The following is a 19,697-nucleotide window of genomic DNA, read 5'->3' on the forward strand; positions in this document are numbered from 1 at the left end:
TACATTGTGGGAGCTCAGTCTAGAAATCAAAACCCTTATGGGCTATTTAAAGACTCAACCCTCAAGCTTTATAAAATTAGGTGTCCCAATCATATTCATTTTTTGAAAGTAGGTAAAAATAGATGATTTCATTCTTGTATGATAGCGTTAGTAATACCACCCAAAAGAACATGGTTAATTAAGGTAAAGCAGGTTTGTGTGAAACTGTGACCTGCTTGCACAAAAATATTTTGCAGTTGTATACAATTTGTATTTCCATGTTTTATAGTAAGTCTGAACTATTTAGTCAAGGCATAGGAGCAAAATACAAAGTATGTGTGACTAAGGAAAAAGTGTTCTAATTTTCCAAATTGAGCAACACGAGGTAGAACCTTGAATCCCATGCTGGAAGAAATTAACAAATGTTCACTTGCCTGATAAAAGGTTAAATCAAAGTCTCAACAACGCACTTCAACAACTCGGATATTTAGAAATACAGACAACATACTGAGAAGCTGAGGTTTGTTTTTATGCAAAGTTAATTCATTACATTCCCATTTAATAGACCAAATGAATTGGACTCATTGTAACGGGTGCACCGGAGCTTCAGTCAGTCACTGCGGGATTTGTAATCTTCCAAATGGGACAGGATCCAACCAGATGGTCCAAGGATGGAAAGAGTCATCACGGTCAGGACGAACATTGACTCCTACAGTAAAACATTCTCATTAAAAGAAATGAAGTTCATGACATTTTCCAGCCTCCATTGTACTTTCATATAACACTAAACATGCGTTGCTCCTACCAGAGCACCTATTTTGTCTTTGGGCAGTTTTCCTCGGATGTAGGGGGCCGCTTGTTGAACTCCTGTCCACGGAGGAGGACAAATCCGTCCAGTCCTCTGCAGCTGAGACAAAAACCAGGTCATGTCTGCATCTGGAGGAAAAACAAGAGGAACAAAATGTGAAAGAAGTGAAGGAGGAGCCTCTTTAAAGGTTACAAAGCAGAAACACCTGAGGCTCATCAGGCCTTCAGGGGCTGCGGGAGAAAAGCAGATGATTGATCCTGATGGAAGAGATTTTGAAGAACGCACAACGGCTGTGAAAAGCCTTTGTTTGTGTTTCCAAGTAGTTAACTTCTACTTCATAGTGCAACTAAAGGCACTCACAGCAAATAAAAACCATCCAGTGCTCTTTCATTCTGACTGTGTTTTCTCTCTTTCTATTTACAGACGGGAGCTCTTATTTTCAGATTAGCACTTAAGCAAAGGCTTTGTTCATGGATTACTCTTTGATTAGGCTGCTGCCTGTGTGTGCTCTGCAGGAGTGTGCGCATTGACGCACTGGCTGCAAGTGGGTCGGCCTGGTATTAGTGGCTGTGAAGGTTGTTGTCTGGATACTGGATCAATAATCAGGTTGTCTGCCTGCATGTGACAAAGAGCGGTCAGATTCTGTCTCAGACTACAAACACAGAGGTACGTGCTCCGCTTATGTCCCCTTCCTACAAGTGATCTGATGTTTCTTCAGCAGAAGGTCGATGAAGAACAGGCCAGGATCGTGTCTGAAGGGCTTAACGAGGAAATACATGATTTTAGTTGTGATGGAAAAAAACTTCTGAAGCAGGAGGATTTGGACTTTGAGGAGAGAATGTCGTTTCAGTCGATACTGATCAATGCAAGACTTCTATCTGCTGATCGAGCTTTGTAGTGTGTGTGTGAAAACTGTCGAGGCTCTGGTGGCTTTTTTAAAAGCGTCTGTGTGACAGAACTGATAAAATAAACTTAATATGGACTTTGTAAAGTAACACTTGGACATTTGTCTGCAAACAAAATACATGAAGCTGAAACACAACTTGATTAGTCGATTTTTACACCTCAAAGCAAAATGTATAAATTCCACGTTTTACTTCTCAAATTTTCAATTATGTTATGATACGATCAACTGAATTCCAATTTCTGACTGTTCACTGACTGACATCATGAAGCTAAACTGGTTCACTGAGGCAATACTGAGAAATGCTTCTTCTAACTTTGTTCAAGTGTTTGTGCATGAGTGCTGTGTTTCCCAGCTGAACCCAACAACCACAGGGAGGGGTATCTGAGGTAACCAGGCTTTTTGGTCCATGGAAATGTGTCTCCTGACTGAAGCATTTGCTTGTGGTTGATCTTGTTATCTTTGGTCTGACCAGTTTGACCTCTTTGTCAAAGCTGTCTTTCTTTCAGCTACCCTTCCCTCTGAGACTCTCTTCTTTGAATTATTCCTTTTTCATCATATAAAGGAAAAGAAACTGAAAACTCGACAGCCATTCAACATGTCTGAGGTCCTGGCTTCCAGCTCTGCTGAGGTTGAGGACTGTCGACCGACTCCAAAGCTTTTCAGTCGACGGAGCAGGAAGTCTGGGTGCTCTAACATTTTCACAGGAGTGAACCTGCATCAGCTCCACAAGCTGTTCAGATCAGCAGGGGACAGAGACGCTGAACACCGGGCCAAGCTGGTGTGGCGAGGGATGGATACAGACACGGAGGGAGCAGGGGAGGAAAAGGAGGACAACGAGGAGGAGGAGGAAGCCATGCTGGCTCAGGCTTTGGTCGGGCTGAGAGTCAGAGCGAGGAATAAAGCAGGAATCAGAGTGGAGGGACACAAAGACCACAAGTGGCTCAAAGCAGCTGGGTATCTCAGGTGAGCTCAGTGACTGTAGAGAATACTGAAACATCTTTATCCCTCTGGTGTGGAGCTGAACAGAAAAGACTTCATCAACACTTAAGCAGTCCCAAAGCACTTTGCATTATCACACACACACACACACACACACACACACACACACACACACACACACACACACACACACACACACACACACACACACACACACACACACACACACACACACACACACACACACACACACACACACACACACACACACACACACAATGATAATTTTCATAATCATTTAACAAATAATATGGTGAATTCTCATTACTGAAATGTGTCCACATCCTTCATCTGCTTTTCTTTTGAACTCCTCTGAGTTAAAAAAAAAAAAAAAAAAAAAAGAAGCTTATATTGTGTCAAGATGTTTGTATTCATGATTAAAAATGAGGGACTATTATTGCTCTTGTTTGGTAGTATTCCTTGGCTTGTAATGTCTGCACTGTTCCTTTACACTGAGCAAACACTCCCATTGTGCCTCTTTTCTCAATATGAAAAAAAAATGGTCAAATTAGCTTGTTTATTTTTTTGTAACTTGGACAGTATTTGTTGAGATAACACATAAGAACAATGCACTCACTCCACACTGAAAAGCAGCTCAAGCCACAGTTAAAAGGGGGATATCATCACTGTGAGTCTAAATACCAGGAGGCCAAAACAGATGTATTAAAGTTCATCATTTGTTTGAAAGTCTTACGGATGCCAGAGTCCCTGTGTTGAAATGTGATGTGTGAATTGTCACGTGCCTAACAAACTCATTATGACCTCAGGGGACTCTGTCCTCTCTTCATTTCACTACAGACACACACACACACACACATGTTTGTATTGCTGCACTTCTGAGGACATTTCCTTTCCCTTCACCCAAACCTTAACTAAGTGCTTAATCGCAACCTTGATCCTCATCCTGAACCAAAAACAAACTTTTTAGAAAGAAGTTGAAATACCTTTACTACGTTTAAATGTCCTCATCCCACTGGCATGAAGCTGAAAGCAGTTCTCACAAAGATACAAATGTACACGCACCACCGTCCGGTTTTTCTCTCCACATTCCTCAGGAAGATGAAATTATCCTTGTTGGAGTGTGACGGAGAAGTAAAAAGCTGTCTGCTGCTCAGCACTTTGTTTCACGTCTCCACTGCTACTGGTGGTCAGTGAGAACTCAGGACTGGCTTTTAAATTGTTTCACTATCATTAAGAAATCTCATCAATTGATTTACACCAAACCTCCAATATTCACTTCCAGAATGATTGTTTAATTCCCCCCCAGAATAAAGGATGATTATGGCTTCTTTTTTTTTTTTAATTCTTACTTCATGGAGTCAGTTTGTCTTTTAGAAGTGATTTTCCAAGAAAAAACAATATCACGGCTCTATAGGACATTTTAGTTTCTCAAATAAAAAAACCCATCTGACAACAAAACATGCCGGTCGGCTGCTGTTTTTCTCACCCTGAATGTTTTTGTCTTCAGGTTTGAGGAGCCGTTATCAGGCTGTACTTTTGAAGATGAAGAAGCCGACTCAGCTTCCAGTCCTGGAGAATTTCGGCTGCGATCTGAGGAAACCATGTCCGAGTACCAAAATCCCCTCAAGCCATCAGCCTGGAGGTTAGGAGTTGCAAAGCTGGAGGGAGCCAGAGACTCTGAGCGCTACCTTCACCGCATCCTCCATTAACAGAACTGGAGACGGCAACATGCAAGAAAGTCATCAGAAAACGAGTTTAAAGTGTTTGGAGCTTCTGGTATTGTGTAATCAACCTGTGACACACTCTTAAACTTTGCTAAAATCATGTGAGAGACGTTTACTAGCAACTCGGGTTAATTCAAATAACTTCATGGATTGTTTGACAAAGACCGATTTTATCCAGATTGATGGAAATAGACATAAGTTGAGCAATTGGAATATTGATTTACAGTAATTCAGTCTGATCTTCACAATAAATGGGATAAGAGCACACATGAAAGGCTTCCTGCTTCATTTCTCTCCTGTTTTTTATTGTGGCCAGAACTCACCACTTCACATCACATGCTTTGAGGATTTTAAGAACATCTCAAGGAAAAGAAAAGTTAGGAGTCTTGAAATGGAGTAGTAGTGCCAATAAGCACATTTGGCATCAAACTGACATCAGCTGTTATTTCCTTTTTGTGCTTTGCATAAACAGATTGATTCAAGTGGAAATGTTCATTTGGGACTAAATTAGTATTTACCTGCACCTGTTCCATTATCAGAACCAGTAAGATGCATTCTATGCTGCTGTGTGATATTGGCTCACTGTGCACTAAGAAATGAATTAAAAATGGTTAGAATGGAGTAAAATCTTATGCTTCATCACCATATTAGGAAAGACTGAAATATGGATTACTGAAAATAAAAACTTACTGCTTTCAAAAATTGTATGAGTATCAGTTAACTTTTTTTTCTTCCAAAATTACTTGAAGTTGTACCTATAAACCCAGCATAAAGAGACAATACACTCAGATCATTTCTATTAATGGGAATATGTTTTTAATTATAATCTCATTAAATATTACATACATATTATACAGTGCATTGTCACAATACTTTTCATGTCAGTTCAGTACAGCAGGAAGTTGCTTCTTGGTTTACGTAGGTCCACCCACGAGCCAGAGAATTAATAGAAATCAATATGGCCGAGACAAACCGAAGGTATTTGAAGAGCAAACGCCAGTCTCCCTCGGTCTTCATCTCTAATGATCCAACTCATCAGTGGGAGAAGACGATTTAGGCAGGTCTGCCATACTTGCTCACAGTTTAACTCAAAAGTACCTCTGCTCTTCATCACCGCCCCCGAGGTCCTGCAGCTCCCACTCAGAGGAGCAGCGAGTGAGGTGAAACCAGTTCACACGCTTTCTGTCCGGTGCGTAAAAGCGCGCGCACACACACACACACACCTCTCAGTTTTCCTGAATTTGTAAGACTTAACCACAATGAGCACTTTTCTTATAGTTAAAAAAAATACAATGCTGATCTCGTGACACCGCTTTTTTTCCAGCCCCGGGCTTTTGACTGCAGGGGAGAAATATGCATGTAAATGTTAAAAGGCAGAGAGGTATGGAAAGAAAAAACAAAAACATACATACATACATGGAATGCAACTCTGTTCATCCAAAAACAAGCATGTGAGAGGCTTCTGACTGGCGTGCATTTGTGTGTGGGCAAGTCCCATATCTCACTGAAATCACTTAAGGAGGATAAAGAGTCTTCATCACTCACTGACATCCACACAAGGCACAGAAGCAGACAGGGGAGATCTGTTGCCAAATACTTCCTCTTTTTGTCTTCGTCTGTACACCCACTGACTCGCTCTCTGACATCAAAAATATCCAGAAGGAGTGGAGGAAATACTTCCATTTCCGGGACAAAAAGCTGAGCTCTCAGATTCTGCCTCCTCGTCCACCTCGTCTCCTCCATCCAGCTTCCTGCTGCTCTTCTTCCGTCGCTCCGCCTCACCACCAGGTGAAGAAAGGTCTTCTGCTCTGGAAACTCTGCGTGTAGGACTCACTGTTTGCTCTCTGAGGTGCTCTGGCTGTTTCAACGATTACGGGGGGCATCTGGACCAACTGTAGGGGTGTTTTGCCATCTTTCAGGGCTTGGCACAGGTTCAGGATCTGAATGGTTAAGAGAGAGAAGTACATCAAAACAAAATAACTGAAGAGGGAAAGGGGGCACTTGTATGTTCAAATGTGGAATAATAGGTCACAGAGTTTAGGTTTTTAGTATGATCTCTATCTGGATGTTAGAAGAGGGGGGGGGGGGGGGGGGGGACAAAACAACCCTCACCTGACCCCTCATGACTGCTACTTGTTTATGAAACTGTCCCCTGTCGAACCCGGGATCTTTCTGTAAGATATCGTAGAGAATAGACCTGTTAGTACATGTTCTCAACCACAGCTCAGTTCCTTTCATTCACCCAGAGCCATACAGAACGGAGATACAGGCAGGATATGCTGCAGACTTTGTCCCTTCCTGCTCCCAGCTGAGTTTATCCTGGAAAGGCTGAAACATTGTTCTGTCCTGAGATGGAGAACTGGAAACTTTGTATTTCTGTTTGATTCTGAAACAGAGGCGCTACAACACCAACAGTTCACAAGCAATATGCTCAAATCAGCCGCGCTCACTGTGGAGGAATGACATGGAAAAAGGTACAACACATTGTATATGACTTCACAGTCTCAATACTATCTTAAAAACTTCATGGTAATAAAAGTAACAGTTGATATGTTGGCTCGTTTGGTTTTCTTCTTACATCCTATTAATCATGTAAGTTACTATTTCTAAGATGTTGATATCAGTTCCGCTTGCCTTAAACAGCTCGTAGAGGTCCTCTTCCAGATCTTTGATGAAATTTGGGTCCGCGAGTTTGGGTAGGACTAGCTCTTTGACTTCCTGGGAGAATGGTACTTTGGCCTGGGACAGCCATGCCCAGTAGAAGGGGTCTGGTGATTGACAATGACAGTTGGCACATTACTTGTAAAAAAACTGTACTCTTTGTTGTGATCAATCAATTCAAAAAAACAAACAAACGTGTACGTAGAAAATATATAGGTGTCCCTGCTTACAAGCTCTCCAGGAGTCGGGGTGTTTGAGGGGGAAGGCGAGGCCGTTGTCGATAGCTGCCAACTTTATGATGGGATCCTTTACTACAACCCAGTCTGTGTCCTGGAGAGAAAAAGGTGTTACATACACATAAACTCATCAATACAGCTTTCCATGGTAGACATGTTGACTTGACAGAGAAACAAACGGTAATGAAGGTTTCAGACATGGGGCAGTTCATGAACTATGAGCAAGCACACAAAATGTCATTAAGAAGGAATCCTGCCATCACGAACAGACCTGTGCTTTATTTAACGTTTCACTTTCAACGGTAAAACAGATCTTTTGTGATTAGATCTTAAAGTTCCCAAAAACTGTCTGTAGATGTCACTGTGTGTCTGAGATTGGCCGTCTCTCCGTGTTTAACCTGTCCAAGGTGTAATCCTGTGCCCTCCGTCAGCCTGACTGGCTCCGAAGTCACGGTACCCAAGGTTGAATAGAGTGAAATCAAACACGGACAGATGGACTGTGCACGTGTTACTCACCCGATTACCAACAGCATCCATGGGACAGTCATACTTCAGCAGCCAGTTGTCATTTCCTCTGTCTAACAGAGAATTCAATTCAGACAATAAAAATCAAGGTCTATAGTCTGCAACACGGCCAGTAAAATAAAATGTCGTGCCTGTGTTTCTGATGATGTAGTCAAGGACCACAAGCCGCTCGAACTGCAGCTGGAGTTGACGGTTGGTATTTTCAGGCAAAGGTTCTGCTTCAAACTTCCGCAACCAGAAATCTGCATCCTTGTAGCCATCAACAAAAAGCTGGAAGGAGCCAACCTGGTGGAATTCAAACATGAAATATTGAGATACATCGTGGATGGATTGTCTGACAATTCTTTCAACATCTCCTTTAATCGTGTGTTCGGATTTGGCAGGTTTGGCCCTGATATAATACACCTTGATGTGAATGATGTGTTGAAGTAGTCTTGTGAAAGTGTGAAGCCGTTTCAACTGTGCAGATGATCAAACAAGCTCTCACGCAAACTCTAATGTGATTCAATTGGAGCTTCATTGAAGTCTGACAGCAGCTGAGCACTTCTTAACAAAACATACAAAGGACAGCACAGATTTCAGAATAATCCTTCTGAGGTTTCCTTCTAATGCGGGGATGTCAAACACATTTTATTTCAAGTTCCACGTGCAGCCCAGTTTCATCTTGAGTGGGTAAGAATGGATAAAATAGTGTCATAATAACCTTTAAATTTAAACTTTAAGGTTTGTGGAGCAGCATATGTGTGATTAAAATGTCTATACTTTCACAAAACCCCAAATTACTACAATGTCAGCATAAAGCCAATTTTAACGAGGCTTTCTGGTGCAAAATGCAGTGAACTGACTCAAAAACTTCTATCTCGGTTGCATAATACATGTTTTTACAAACTCACCCTGACGTCATGGCTTTGAGGCTAATGCTAATGTGCTACCTTTCATGGCAGCATCACTGACATCTCAGCTTGGATCAGTGCTGTGTCCTCTTCTCTTAAGAATTGTTTTTGTTTATACATTAAAAAAAAAAAAAAATCAATGTTTTCTTTGAAATATTTAACCATTTGCTCGATGGTTTGTCGGGCCGGATTGGAGCCTCTTGCAGGCCGGTTTGGGACCACGGGGCTTATCGCCGTCAGCCCTGTTCGAACACATTATTACTGTGAAAGGTGGAGGAAGTCATCCTGGTGGTTGGATGCTTTAGTTTTTTGCTGGTGTCCCACCACATAAATCCAACATACATTGTGTTGTGTTTACATATTTTTGGTTTTATTCTGGAAACATTAACTACCCCGTTTAGATTCAAATCTAGTAGAAGCACCAGTTCAACACCACCTAAAAGCCCTCACACAAAATACACTTGCTGTTTCTTTGTTGTCTTTTTTTAATGAAACGACGTGAGAGGGCACAACAGCTGCTGAACAAACCCTGTGAGCTTTAACAGGGCGCAATGTCACAATATTTTTTGGCCTACTTTATACTTTAAGTGCAGATACTGATGCTACAAGTTAACCATAAAAAAAAGGCCAATTACTACAGTTTGAAGTCAGCATACATTATCGAAAACTTTGGTCAAATTCAAGAAGTAGCTGGTAGAATCGTAACAGTTTGCATTTCATACATTAAATTTTTTTTATTAAAAATACTAACTTAATAAAATAATTGGATTATTATGAAATTACCTTGGGTGGCAGTCCAATCCTGTGGAATCGCTGACCCACTTTCGGCACCTTCTCTAGGGCTAACCTTTTTCCTCGCGATTTGACCCGGTCTATGGCGCTGTAGTTGAACGTTTCACTTGCCAAATACACCACCTGAAGCAGGAATTTTGCTTTAGAAAAGAAGAATATCTCCTAAAGTAATATTGTGCTTTTGTAAAAGCCAAAGCAGCGCGGCGCTCATCTCTACCTTGGTCCTGGGGACGATGTTAAGCTCCAGCTTCTGATCCACCAGACTCGCCCCGGCCTCAGAGAGGTAACCCTGATTCAGGACCAAACAGTCCCGACCGAAACAGCAGGGACAGCACAGCTTCTGGAGCCACTTAGTCCACTTGGGATTCAGCTGACCATAGGGTTCTTCATTTTTAGGTTTGAACACTCCGATGATCTTCTGCAAAAAAAAAAACACAAAAAAAAAACATAAGTGGGAATACAAGGCAGCTGAAGATGTTCATTAAAAAAGGAACATTTTAGGAACAGAATGAGAGAAACAAAGGTTTGGTTGTGTCTGGGATAAATATCCAAGAACAATATCTTCCTTTGTGTAGTTGGAAATACCTCAAGATCTGACAATGCAAGGAGGGAACAGTAGAAAGTATCACGGGAGAGGTTTAAATTCTACTTTTAGTGTGAAAACTGTTCAAGATTCAAACTGAAACTGTGCACAAGCCAGATGCTCCGGATAAAACCTTGAACCTTAAACTTTCCTCAGAGGTCACAGCAAAGCAATAAAAAGGAGCCTAATAGATAAAATACAAGGCAATACGATGAGTTGGTTATAGAAATCACATGTCACATTACGCCACACACACACACACACACACACACACACACACACACACACACACACACACACACACACACACACACACACACACACACACACACACACACACACACACACACACACACACACACACACACACACACACACACACACACACACACACACACACACACACACACACACACACACACACACAAAACTTGGTCATGGAGGAGAATTATATCCTCACAGGGAGTGAGCACATGACTACTAAGCATGGTGGTGACTAACTCAAGAAAGGTGGGGGTCGAGGGAAGCAGGTCGCTGGATAAAAACTTCTCACATTCAGCCGAGAATACTTTTTCATACGGTGCAATCTGTTGAGAGGTGAAGAACAACACATTTTGAAAATATTCAATCAATCTTAAGTGAAGACTTTTCACTCAAAGTCCAAAGACAACTTTTTTTTTTTTTTGACATCAACATATAGGATAGAGTTACTCAAGTCTTTTCCTATTTGCTCCAGCTGTGTCGATCAATGTTTACTGTCACGCTTTGTCTGAGCTGAAAGAAACGATCCTGTGATGACTCACTAATTCATCTTGACTGTACATCAGTTTGTACCAGTGTTACTGCAACAAACCAGGCATTCGTGATCAGCAACTCGATTAGACATGGAACAGTTTAGTCAAAGTATATTTCAATTCAAAGTTAACACCAGCTAACATAAACAACATTCAAATGATAGTTTGTAGTCTCACTGAAGTTGCAGAGGTGAAGTTAAAAGCTTCTTTTAAACAAACAATCATAAGTTGTACATGGATATTTATTTACCTCCAAGGTAAACCCTTCGTAAGTTCACCTTATCAACATTGACAGCTGCAAGTCTACTGAACTATGTCCATGAGCTTGGCACATCGAGACTATGGTACTTTCAGATTCTATGCAGCAGCGCTGCTTCAGCTCCTTCAAGCTGGAGAAGATCTGTTTGTGTTCAGCAATCTGACAGTATCAGAATCATCATCAGTACGGTATTTGAAGCTGCAAACCTATTTTAGGTTTATTTACACTGCATTCTTTCGGTATTCCTCACATTCCAATCAATGGTCTTCATAACTCCACGAATTACAAGCTGCGTTACTTGAACTGGAGTCCAGCTGTGAAACAAAGTGAACAGAGCATTTGTCGTCAGGACCTCGAGGTCCTGGAGGAATAATCTGCACCAGGAGATCAGTAACCTCTGAAACTATTTTAACACAAGTCCCTTCCTGGTTGTAGTCCAGCTTTATTCATTTATTTAGTTTGAATTGGATTTATCCAAGTATTCTCTCTTTAAACAACTCCATAATCCAGAACTTTGAAAACTGGTATAAAAGTAGACAATGGCAGTGTTAGTATTGTAAAGGTTTGTTTTCACTAAAGATAAAGCCTTTGATGGAAACCATCAATCCCCCCACCTCTGGTCAAGTTTGTCTAGAACAGTTTCTTTTATACTTTAGACATTTTTTTTCCAGAAAAGTCCAGGCAAAATATTCTATTCAACACTTGCTGCCTTCGTGTTGGCACACTGTCGACTGGGCCTATTAGTTCACATGCACTGACAAACAGGAGACACGTGTATAACTTCTGACAGAGTTTTGTTTTGTGTCTCCTGTAATGGGAATAATGGGAAACGTGTTGTCCAGGGTTCATGTTGGCATGTCTGCAGTCCTTCTGCCAAGTCATCGCAGGCTGCTTAGAGGAGGCCTTTCCCTGGTAGCCCCGACACTGTTATCAAAAATCAACACTGGAGGTTTCGGGACTCGGTCAAAGGGACCTGTGTGGGGACGCAGCTGTGAGAGAGCAGCCGATGCACCAGCTGCTGGTTTTCTTACCCCCTGGGAGTCTTTGACGAAGTAGCTTCCACTGGAGCCCTGGTAGATCCTCTCCGGGTAGATCCCTTCCTCTATGGCTCGCTCGGCCTTTCGGATGATCTCTCTGAACTCGGGATCCTCCGGGAACTCGTTCCGGTGGGGCTCCCGCGGTGGGTTTCCACGATCCCGATCCAGGAGCGGCTGTCTCTCCCGGCTGCGCCCCGGGCTGCCGGCCGGGATGCGCACCACCGAGCCCGGCGTACTTCCAAACGCGCCCCGGGGGCTGGGGGGCTCCGTGGGGCAGTAGCCGAAATCCACGGAGTTCCGGAGCGGAGAGACAAGCGGACTTGTCTCGTCCATGGCCGCAGAGGAGGAGGAGGAGTTGGTATAACTCCTGCAGGGAAGATAGAGAAGAGGGAATAAGGAGTAGGTAGGAGAGGGGGAGAAAAGTGGGACGTTGTTTAGTCTGTTAGCACTCGGAGCAGCTAACAAGGAAACAAGTCAGATGACCGTCAGCTTCCGGGAAGAGGCGGGACTTATTGACTATTTTCATTTGTGGCCAATCAGCGTTCGAATCTGTCTGTCAACAACCTCAGCTCCAGTGCTGATTGGACACAATCAATCCGCCGACAGAGAACACGTGAGAGCACGTTCAACCGAATCAGTTGTATCCGGAAGAATCGGTCAGTAAACTTTACAATGAGGCAAGATTTCGATTATACTGAAGAGGATCAGAGCCCCCCCCCCAAAAAAATAACAACTCTACCAAAAATGTTTTATTCTGACTTCAAAGTCTGAGAATTCTGAGTAACCAATGACAATCATGAGACAGACTCACATTTTAGGGTCACCAATTAACCTCACATGTTTTTGGACTATGGGAGGAAACCACCCATACACATGGGCAAGACATGCAAACTCCACACAGCAAGGCCCAGGTGGTGCAATAGCAATATTCACATAGCATAATAGAATCCATGCAAAAAGACAACAACAATATTGCCAGCTTATGTTGGTGTTTTACTTGTGCATGTTGTATAGGTTTTACTCAAAAAACCATGAAATGCATTAATAAACCTGGGGGTGTGTATGTATATGGCTTTTATATATATTTGAACGACCCTCCGATGAAACATCCTGGTAGTTAATGTCACAGTGGAGGTTACAGTGAAAAATCCAAGACACATCACATCTACCTGTTTCCATAGCCGGTGCAGCCAGCCACACTTTTCCAATATTAGACAACCTTTTGTCTGTGTGCTTCCATCTTATGACACATAATTGTATTCAAGGACTTGTTTGTTTTGATTTCAACAAGTCAGTGTCACTAGAAATAACCATCCATACATCCTCTATACCGCTGTACAGAGTCACGGGACGCTGGAACCAAACCCAGCTTCCAATGAGCAGTGGATGAAGACACACTTTGCACAGTTTGCACGTCCATCACAGGGCAAACACAGAGACAACTACACACACACACACAAACACACACTCACGTTCACATTTAGGGGCAATTTAGAATCACCAATTAACCTCACATGCATCAGATAGTTGGAAGGGGGTAACAGGGATCTGAGAAGTGAATTAAAGACCACTGAAACAAATATGATAACAGTTCTATACAATAAAACGTTCAAACGCTCCACAATTGTCCATTAAAAAGTCTGTAACAATGGTTTTAATGTAAAGATAATCATCATTATAGTCTGAAGGAGAAGTAAGTGTGGGCTGCCCTGCTTCCAGAACATGTGCTACTGGCCTGTTTTGGGGCATGTTTCCTGTCTGTGATGCGCTGCTGGGCGTGTGGACGTGCGTCTTTGCGCATCACCCATCCTCCCTCCGCCTCTCCTCTCCTCCCTCCTCCTCTCCTCTCCTCGGCTCTGATTGGTGGGAACCGGCAGGACGCCAGAGGAGGAGGATTTATTAGACCGACAGGGTGCTGTCAAGTCCAGCCAGGCAATCCAAGCCGCTGCATCCTTGTGGTAAAAATCCCTTAAAATAACTCCCCCGTTTCTGTCTGGTCGTCTTTGGGGTTGCGGTGGAGGCAGAACCGGCCTGAGAGCGTTGCTGCGGCCTTTTTGGAAGAGTCGCTCGCCCCAAAGTTTCCGGAAGTACCGCGCAGAGGGCATTGGTGAGGGGATGGCTGCATACAAGCTGGTGCTGATCCGCCACGGAGAGAGCTGCTGGAACCAGGAGAACCGCTTCTGCGGCTGGTTCGACGCCGACCTGAGTGACACCGGCGAGAAGGAGGCGAGGAGGGGCGGACAGGCCCTGAAAGGTGCGTCCATCACGCAATGTCAGCGGGCCTAATCGGGCCACAGTAGATTAAACCGCTGCGAGCTTATGCAACTCTGCCGGACGGGGAGGCAGGTCGTCGGCTCAGGCCCGCAGGAAGGAGGCGACAGGCGGGGAAGAGCCAGGCCCAGACCATCCTGAGAATCAACCCAGCAGCCATCACGGCCGTGATTCCCTCTGTAGACGCATTAGTACAGGGGTGTCAAACATGAGGCCCGTGGGCCAAAACCGGCCCACAAGAGGCTCCAATCCGGCCAAACCACCAAGCAAATTGAAAAAAAAATAAATGTTTTTTCATTTTTCTGCAAACACGTCTCGTAAGACTGGTAGACACAACAGTGAAACACGAGCTGAGAGATCAGTGATGCTGCCAGGAAGGCTAGCAGGCTAGCATTAGCCTCAGAGCCATGCTGTCAGGGGGAGTTTGTAAAAACACCCACAATGCAACAGGAGAAGATTTCTGGACAGTCTGTGTATTTTGCGCCAGAAAGTTCCATTAAAATTGGCTTTGTGTTGAGATTGTAGTCATTTTCAGGACTAAATTTTTGGTTTTACACACAAACTCTGCACCACAACAAAGATTAACTTAAAATGTAAAGGTTAATATGGCACAATATTAACCTGCCCAACCCAGTCAAGATGAAACTGGGTTGGGCCCCTGAACTAAATAAAATGTGTTTGACACTCCTGCTGTAGGGTGTTAAATTAATCGTGACTTTCCCAGTGCAAAGAATCATTTATTCACTTAACGGATGTCATAGGCTTTGGTGGAGGTTCAAGATTTCAGTTGACATTCAATCATGAATCTGTTTCATAGCTTTACACAGGCATGATTTGTATATATTATATAAACAAGTGATTTAAGGTTTTTATAATTATGTAGAGTGTAATTATAGAATTTAAGGTACAGCTGTGTGTTTTTCTTAGAAATTTTCTTATTCAAAGGTTTGTGTGCAGCAGACCTGCCCATCATAAGGTCTGAGGGCCATATGCAGCCCTTTAGCTCTGCTCGACTCGCCCTCACTGTCACTGAGAAATCCTGAATCAAATAAAAATGACTGTTTTATTACATCTGAAATGGTACAATCTGAAAATGATTATTACATTGTTGATTGGGCAGAGCTGGCAGATGTTGACTCACACAATTAGCAAGGAAAAAACATAGTTTTTAATCATTCAAACTGATTTCCAGACAAAGACTGAGACTCTGGAGAAAAAGTGCTGCAGAGTAACAGCAGTTAGTAAAAATTGTGTTGAAACTGTTTTCTTTTTTAATCTAGAGATAATTATTATTGAGCAAAATTCAAGTAAACTCAATTCTTGTTTTTCATGTGGCCCTTTGGGGAAAATGATTTTCCCCACCTCATTGTTCTTTTTAATTTATTTCAGGCTTGTCACATTTCAAACATTTTGTACAATCACATACATAACCAATATCCCTATACACACACACAAACACGTACATGTCCAAAAATATATACACCATTTGATGATGATTAAATTATAGCTTATGAAAATATATTTATACAAAATATATAATCTTTTAGTCCCCCGGCTAGCTCAGTTGCTAGAGCATGAGACTCACAATCTCAGGGTATTGGGTTCGTGTCCCACGCTGGGCGCCACCTTCCTGTGGGCTCACCACCTGCAGGAAGGTTCTTAAATGGTGCGATGCGATCTGGGTGACGGTGCTCAGACTGTCACCCCCGCGACCCGGAAACGGATAAGCGGAAGAAAATGAATCAATGAATATAATCTTTTAAGTATACCCACACATACTTATCAACATACATACGCACACACACGATTAACATACCTGAAAAGGGTAGGAAGAAGTAAACTTATCAAGTCCTACCCCTTCTCCAGTATTTAATAGTTATATTTTATAATTATCTTTCTGTGTTAAGAGTAGTTAGTATTATATATGTAAATATAACAGTAAGAATCTTATCTAATATAGAAGATGTGTATATATGTATGCCACATATACTGTGCAGTCTTCCTGAGCATGGGTTTTCATTAGGGAATTAAGTTTCTTCCATAATCCCAAAACACTAGTTTTAGCTTAGTTGGGGACTCTAGAATGATTTAAAATGTGTGTTACTCTTGATATTTGTCCTGTGATGGACTTGCAAGCAACCTGTCCAGGTTGTACCACACCGTCCCCCATACTGAGCTGGGATAATTGTTGAAAGTTGGGCTACCACAAGTAAACCCACATAGATACGGGAGGGACATGGACAGTGACACCACACACAGAGAGACATGAAACTATATGAAGAGCTTCCTGTTTTGACGTGCAAACTGCTGCATATGATGTCGCTCTCAGTTTTGTTAAAGTTATGATTACTGCTTACATTATTGCAATTTGTTGAACCGTAAACCTGAAGTTATGACTCCTATCACTGCACTTGATTCCAACATAGCCTGAAACTGCATTGATTATTCCGTTCTAATACAAGCATGTGTTAATTTGTGCTTTTACAAATTAGTTTTGATTTTGTTTGAAAGAGTAGGTAATATTTGAGTGTGTAACTTTCCCATTTCTTCCCTCTTTCATCCCAGATGCTGGCTATGAGTTTGACATTTGCTACACGTCCGTCCTAAAGAGGGCCATCCGCACCCTGTGGTTTGTCCTGGACAGCATCGACCAGATGTGGCTGCCGGTCCACCGGACTTGGCGACTCAATGAGCGCCACTACGGTGGCCTGACGGGGCTGAACAAGGCTGAAACGGCAGCCAAGCACGGGGAAGCCCAGGTCAAGATCTGGAGGCGTTCTTTTGACATTCCTCCCCCACCTATGGACGAGGGACACAACTTCTATCAGGCCATAAGCAAGGTGACTACTCTTTTACAACTACATCTTTATTATGAGTTCAGGTCTACTTAGCTGAACTACTGTTGTTACAATACTTCTTCCCTCTCTGTGTTGTAGGATCGTCGTTATGGGGACCTTACGGAGGACCAGCTTCCCAGCTGTGAGAGCCTGAAGGACACCATCGCCAGAGCACTTCCTTTCTGGAATGAAGAGATCGTCCCTCAGATCAAGGAGGGAAAGCGAGTCCTTATTGCTGCTCATGGCAACAGTCTGCGTGGAATTGTAAAGCATCTTGAGGGTGAGGGTGAAAGTTACACACTTCACAAAGCGAAAACTGAGCATCCCTATTTAAAACATATAACTACATTGGACTACAAGAAAGACGCTTGCAGCTTTTCCTCTGAGCATTATTCCTCAACCGTCCAACTGTTTCTGGTCTCCTCTATCATTAATCTGACAATATACCGCAGAAATATATTCTGTATATTCTGACCTTCTTTTATGAAAACCTGCAGAACGAGAGATTCCAACATGCATTTTGGTAATTTTGGTATTGCCTAATGTCCATTATCCTGTCATCTACAGTCGATATTAACTGTTGCACAATCTAAATGAAGCTCCACATCTTCTGTCTACATGAGGAGCAGAAGCTATAAAAACTGCGTGTCTGTTATCGTTTCCCAGGTATGTCTGAAGAAGCCATTATGGAGCTGAACCTGCCCACAGGTATCCCCATCGTCTACGAGCTGGATAAGAACCTGAAGCCGGTCGGACCCATGCAGTTCCTGGGAGATGAGGAGACTGTCAGGAAGGCCATGGAGGCTGTGGCAGCTCAAGGAAAAGCCAAGAAATAGTCTTCCACTGGGGACTAGAGCAGGGGTCTTCTATTCCGGGCCCCGAGGGACGGTGTCCTAAATGTTTTAGGTTTCTCCCAGTTGCAACACACCTGAATGCAATAAGGAGCTCATTATTGGGCTTTTTTTACAAGCTTGATGACGACATCCTCATTAGATTGAGGCGTGCTGAAGCTGGGAAAGAGCTAAAACATGCAGGCCACTGGCTCTTCAGGCCCGGAATGGAAGACTCCTGGAAAAGAGTATATTGCAAGCTACAATGAGTTAAATGTTAAGGGATTAATATGTTTGTCATCACTGATTGGGCACACACAGACACACAATGCGCACTTTATTTTAAAATACCCAGCTAACACATAAACTCACGTGCAGTTCAGCTTGATTGATTTGATTGATGACAGACTGAGACATATATTCATTAAACTAACCGACCAAGATGAATTTGGGACCAGGGAGCAGGATGAAACATAGACCAGTCCTCTGCATTTCTTTCTACAGAGAATTAATATAGGTGGAAATAGTTAGACCAATAGTGTAACACTGGCTGTTTTTAAGAAGCTGTATTCCTTTGCACTGCTGAAATTTGTCTGCTGTGGTTTTGTGCAAAAACTGAATAAATTTTGTGAGTCGTTATGTGATGAAACTTTTGCAGTGTTTGGAGTCGATTTTATTTTTTTTAATTTTAAGACACACAATGTTTTATCTGCAAACATTTTGAACACTGATTTTCATGCCCAAGCATTGCCAAACCAAAACATAATGGAGAGTAGCTGAGGTGGAAAGTCCAGTAAGTGTAAATCTGTCTTCCACATCAGACAGGAAACCCATTCCCTTCACTGGCTCCGTTTCAGCAACAATTGGTTGGTCAACCTGCTCATACATCAGTGTCTGCATGTCTATGCCATCATCTACCTGAAACAGCTGCTCACTCCAAACACCTTTACTTGGATTCAACAATCCAACAGTCTCCTCTCCTCTCAAACCACACTATGGGGTATAGGATTTTCTGCACTGCTGCCCCAAGACTGGTACAGACCTGCGAGCACCAGAGAGATATCTGGAGGCACACGTTGATAATAAAATGGACTGAGTGACAAGCACAGATGCCCTTTACAAGAGCCAGAGCTTTCTCAACTTCCTTCACTGTCTGCTGGAAAATGCTGAAGGTGTTCTGGAGCCTGGCGGTTTTCTCTCCTCTACACTGTTGCAAGCCGGGGCAGCAGGCGGAAGGTGGCTGACACCAAAAGGCTCAATAAACAGAATTGTGACTAATTAGAAAGGCCAGTGAAGTGGTGGCAGTGGGGAGGACTCTACATGTAGTCTCCAAGAGGAGGATCCGGTCCATCTTGAACAATTTTTCTCACATCACCTTCATGATGATGTCCAGGTCAACAGTTCAGCACCAGCACCTTCAGCTCCAGGACTAAATACTAACACCAAAGTGTCACAAGAGATCCTTCTTTCCTATTACACTCGACAAACTTCTTTGTAAATAATCAGTTAGCTGGGATCAGCTCCCACAACTTTGTACGGGATTAAGTGGTGTAGAAGATAGATTGATGGATTAATAATTTATCGAATTGACTGAAAATAAC

General features: G+C 42.8%; 3 protein-coding genes across 5 annotated transcripts; 2 read left to right on the forward strand and 1 right to left on the reverse strand.

The window, feature by feature from the left end:
* The first annotated feature begins 1,264 nt into the window (after nucleotides 1–1,264).
* avpi1 (arginine vasopressin induced 1) lies at nucleotides 1,265–5,083 on the forward strand. Of its 3 annotated transcripts, none has more exons than XM_080463068.1 (3): nucleotides 1,265–1,453; nucleotides 2,257–2,657; nucleotides 4,162–5,083. In XM_080463068.1, exons 2-3 carry the CDS (start codon nucleotides 2,290–2,292, stop codon nucleotides 4,361–4,363), a joined length of 570 nt encoding a protein of 189 aa, XP_080319194.1. In that variant the 5' UTR covers nucleotides 1,265–1,453; nucleotides 2,257–2,289; the 3' UTR covers nucleotides 4,364–5,083. The 3 variants fall into 3 exon arrangements, with proteins under 3 accessions (XP_080319194.1, XP_080319195.1, XP_080319196.1); XM_080463069.1 differs by having other exon boundaries at nucleotides 1,267–1,453; nucleotides 2,186–2,657; nucleotides 4,162–5,069; XM_080463070.1 differs by having other exon boundaries at nucleotides 1,438–2,080; nucleotides 4,162–5,069.
* Nucleotides 5,084–5,174: 91 nt separating this feature from the next.
* Nucleotides 5,175–12,655, reverse strand: pi4k2a (phosphatidylinositol 4-kinase type 2 alpha). The gene is made up of 9 exons (XM_080462905.1): nucleotides 12,153–12,655; nucleotides 9,703–9,903; nucleotides 9,477–9,608; nucleotides 7,932–8,085; nucleotides 7,792–7,853; nucleotides 7,270–7,369; nucleotides 7,013–7,146; nucleotides 6,491–6,550; nucleotides 5,175–6,318 (listed from the first exon to the last, which is right to left on the reverse strand). Exons 1-9 carry the CDS (start codon nucleotides 12,489–12,491, stop codon nucleotides 6,157–6,159), a joined length of 1,344 nt encoding a protein of 447 aa, XP_080319031.1. The 5' UTR covers nucleotides 12,492–12,655; the 3' UTR covers nucleotides 5,175–6,156.
* A 1,343-nt stretch (nucleotides 12,656–13,998) lies between these two features.
* Nucleotides 13,999–18,757, forward strand: pgam1b (phosphoglycerate mutase 1b). Its single transcript, XM_080462906.1, has 4 exons — nucleotides 13,999–14,412; nucleotides 16,995–17,269; nucleotides 17,366–17,546; nucleotides 17,933–18,757. The coding sequence occupies exons 1-4, from the start codon at nucleotides 14,274–14,276 to the stop codon at nucleotides 18,100–18,102; spliced, it is 765 nt and encodes a 254-aa protein (XP_080319032.1). The 5' UTR covers nucleotides 13,999–14,273; the 3' UTR covers nucleotides 18,103–18,757.
* Nucleotides 18,758–19,697: the final 940 nt, after the last annotated feature.

The sequence above is a fragment of the Lipophrys pholis genome (genome assembly GCF_963383615.2).
Source record: "Lipophrys pholis genome assembly, chromosome: 5".
Classification (NCBI taxonomy): Eukaryota; Metazoa; Chordata; class Actinopteri; order Blenniiformes; family Blenniidae; genus Lipophrys; species Lipophrys pholis.

Bases quoted from the DNA above. Each gene is read 5' to 3' on its own strand.
- avpi1 (XM_080463068.1), top strand. From the start codon at position 2,290: ATGTCTGAGGTCCTGGCTTCCAGCTCTGCTGAGGTTGAGGACTGTCGA. The intron at 2,658-4,161 runs GTGAGCTCAGTG...TTTTGTCTTCAG, and splicing joins AAAGCAGCTGGGTATCTCAG to GTTTGAGGAGCCGTTATCAG.
- pi4k2a (XM_080462905.1), bottom strand. From the start codon at position 12,491: ATGGACGAGACAAGTCCGCTTGTCTCTCCGCTCCGGAACTCCGTGGAT. The intron at 7,370-7,791 runs GTGAGTAACACG...TTTTCTCTCCAG, and splicing joins TGGATGCTGTTGGTAATCGG to GACACAGACTGGGTTGTAGT. The intron at 6,319-6,490 runs GTGAGGGTTGTT...TTAACCATTCAG, and splicing joins TAGCAGTCATGAGGGGTCAG to ATCCTGAACCTGTGCCAAGC.
- pgam1b (XM_080462906.1), top strand. From the start codon at position 14,274: ATGGCTGCATACAAGCTGGTGCTGATCCGCCACGGAGAGAGCTGCTGG. The intron at 17,270-17,365 runs GTGACTACTCTT...TCTGTGTTGTAG, and splicing joins TCTATCAGGCCATAAGCAAG to GATCGTCGTTATGGGGACCT. The intron at 17,547-17,932 runs GTGAGGGTGAAA...ATCGTTTCCCAG, and splicing joins AATTGTAAAGCATCTTGAGG to GTATGTCTGAAGAAGCCATT.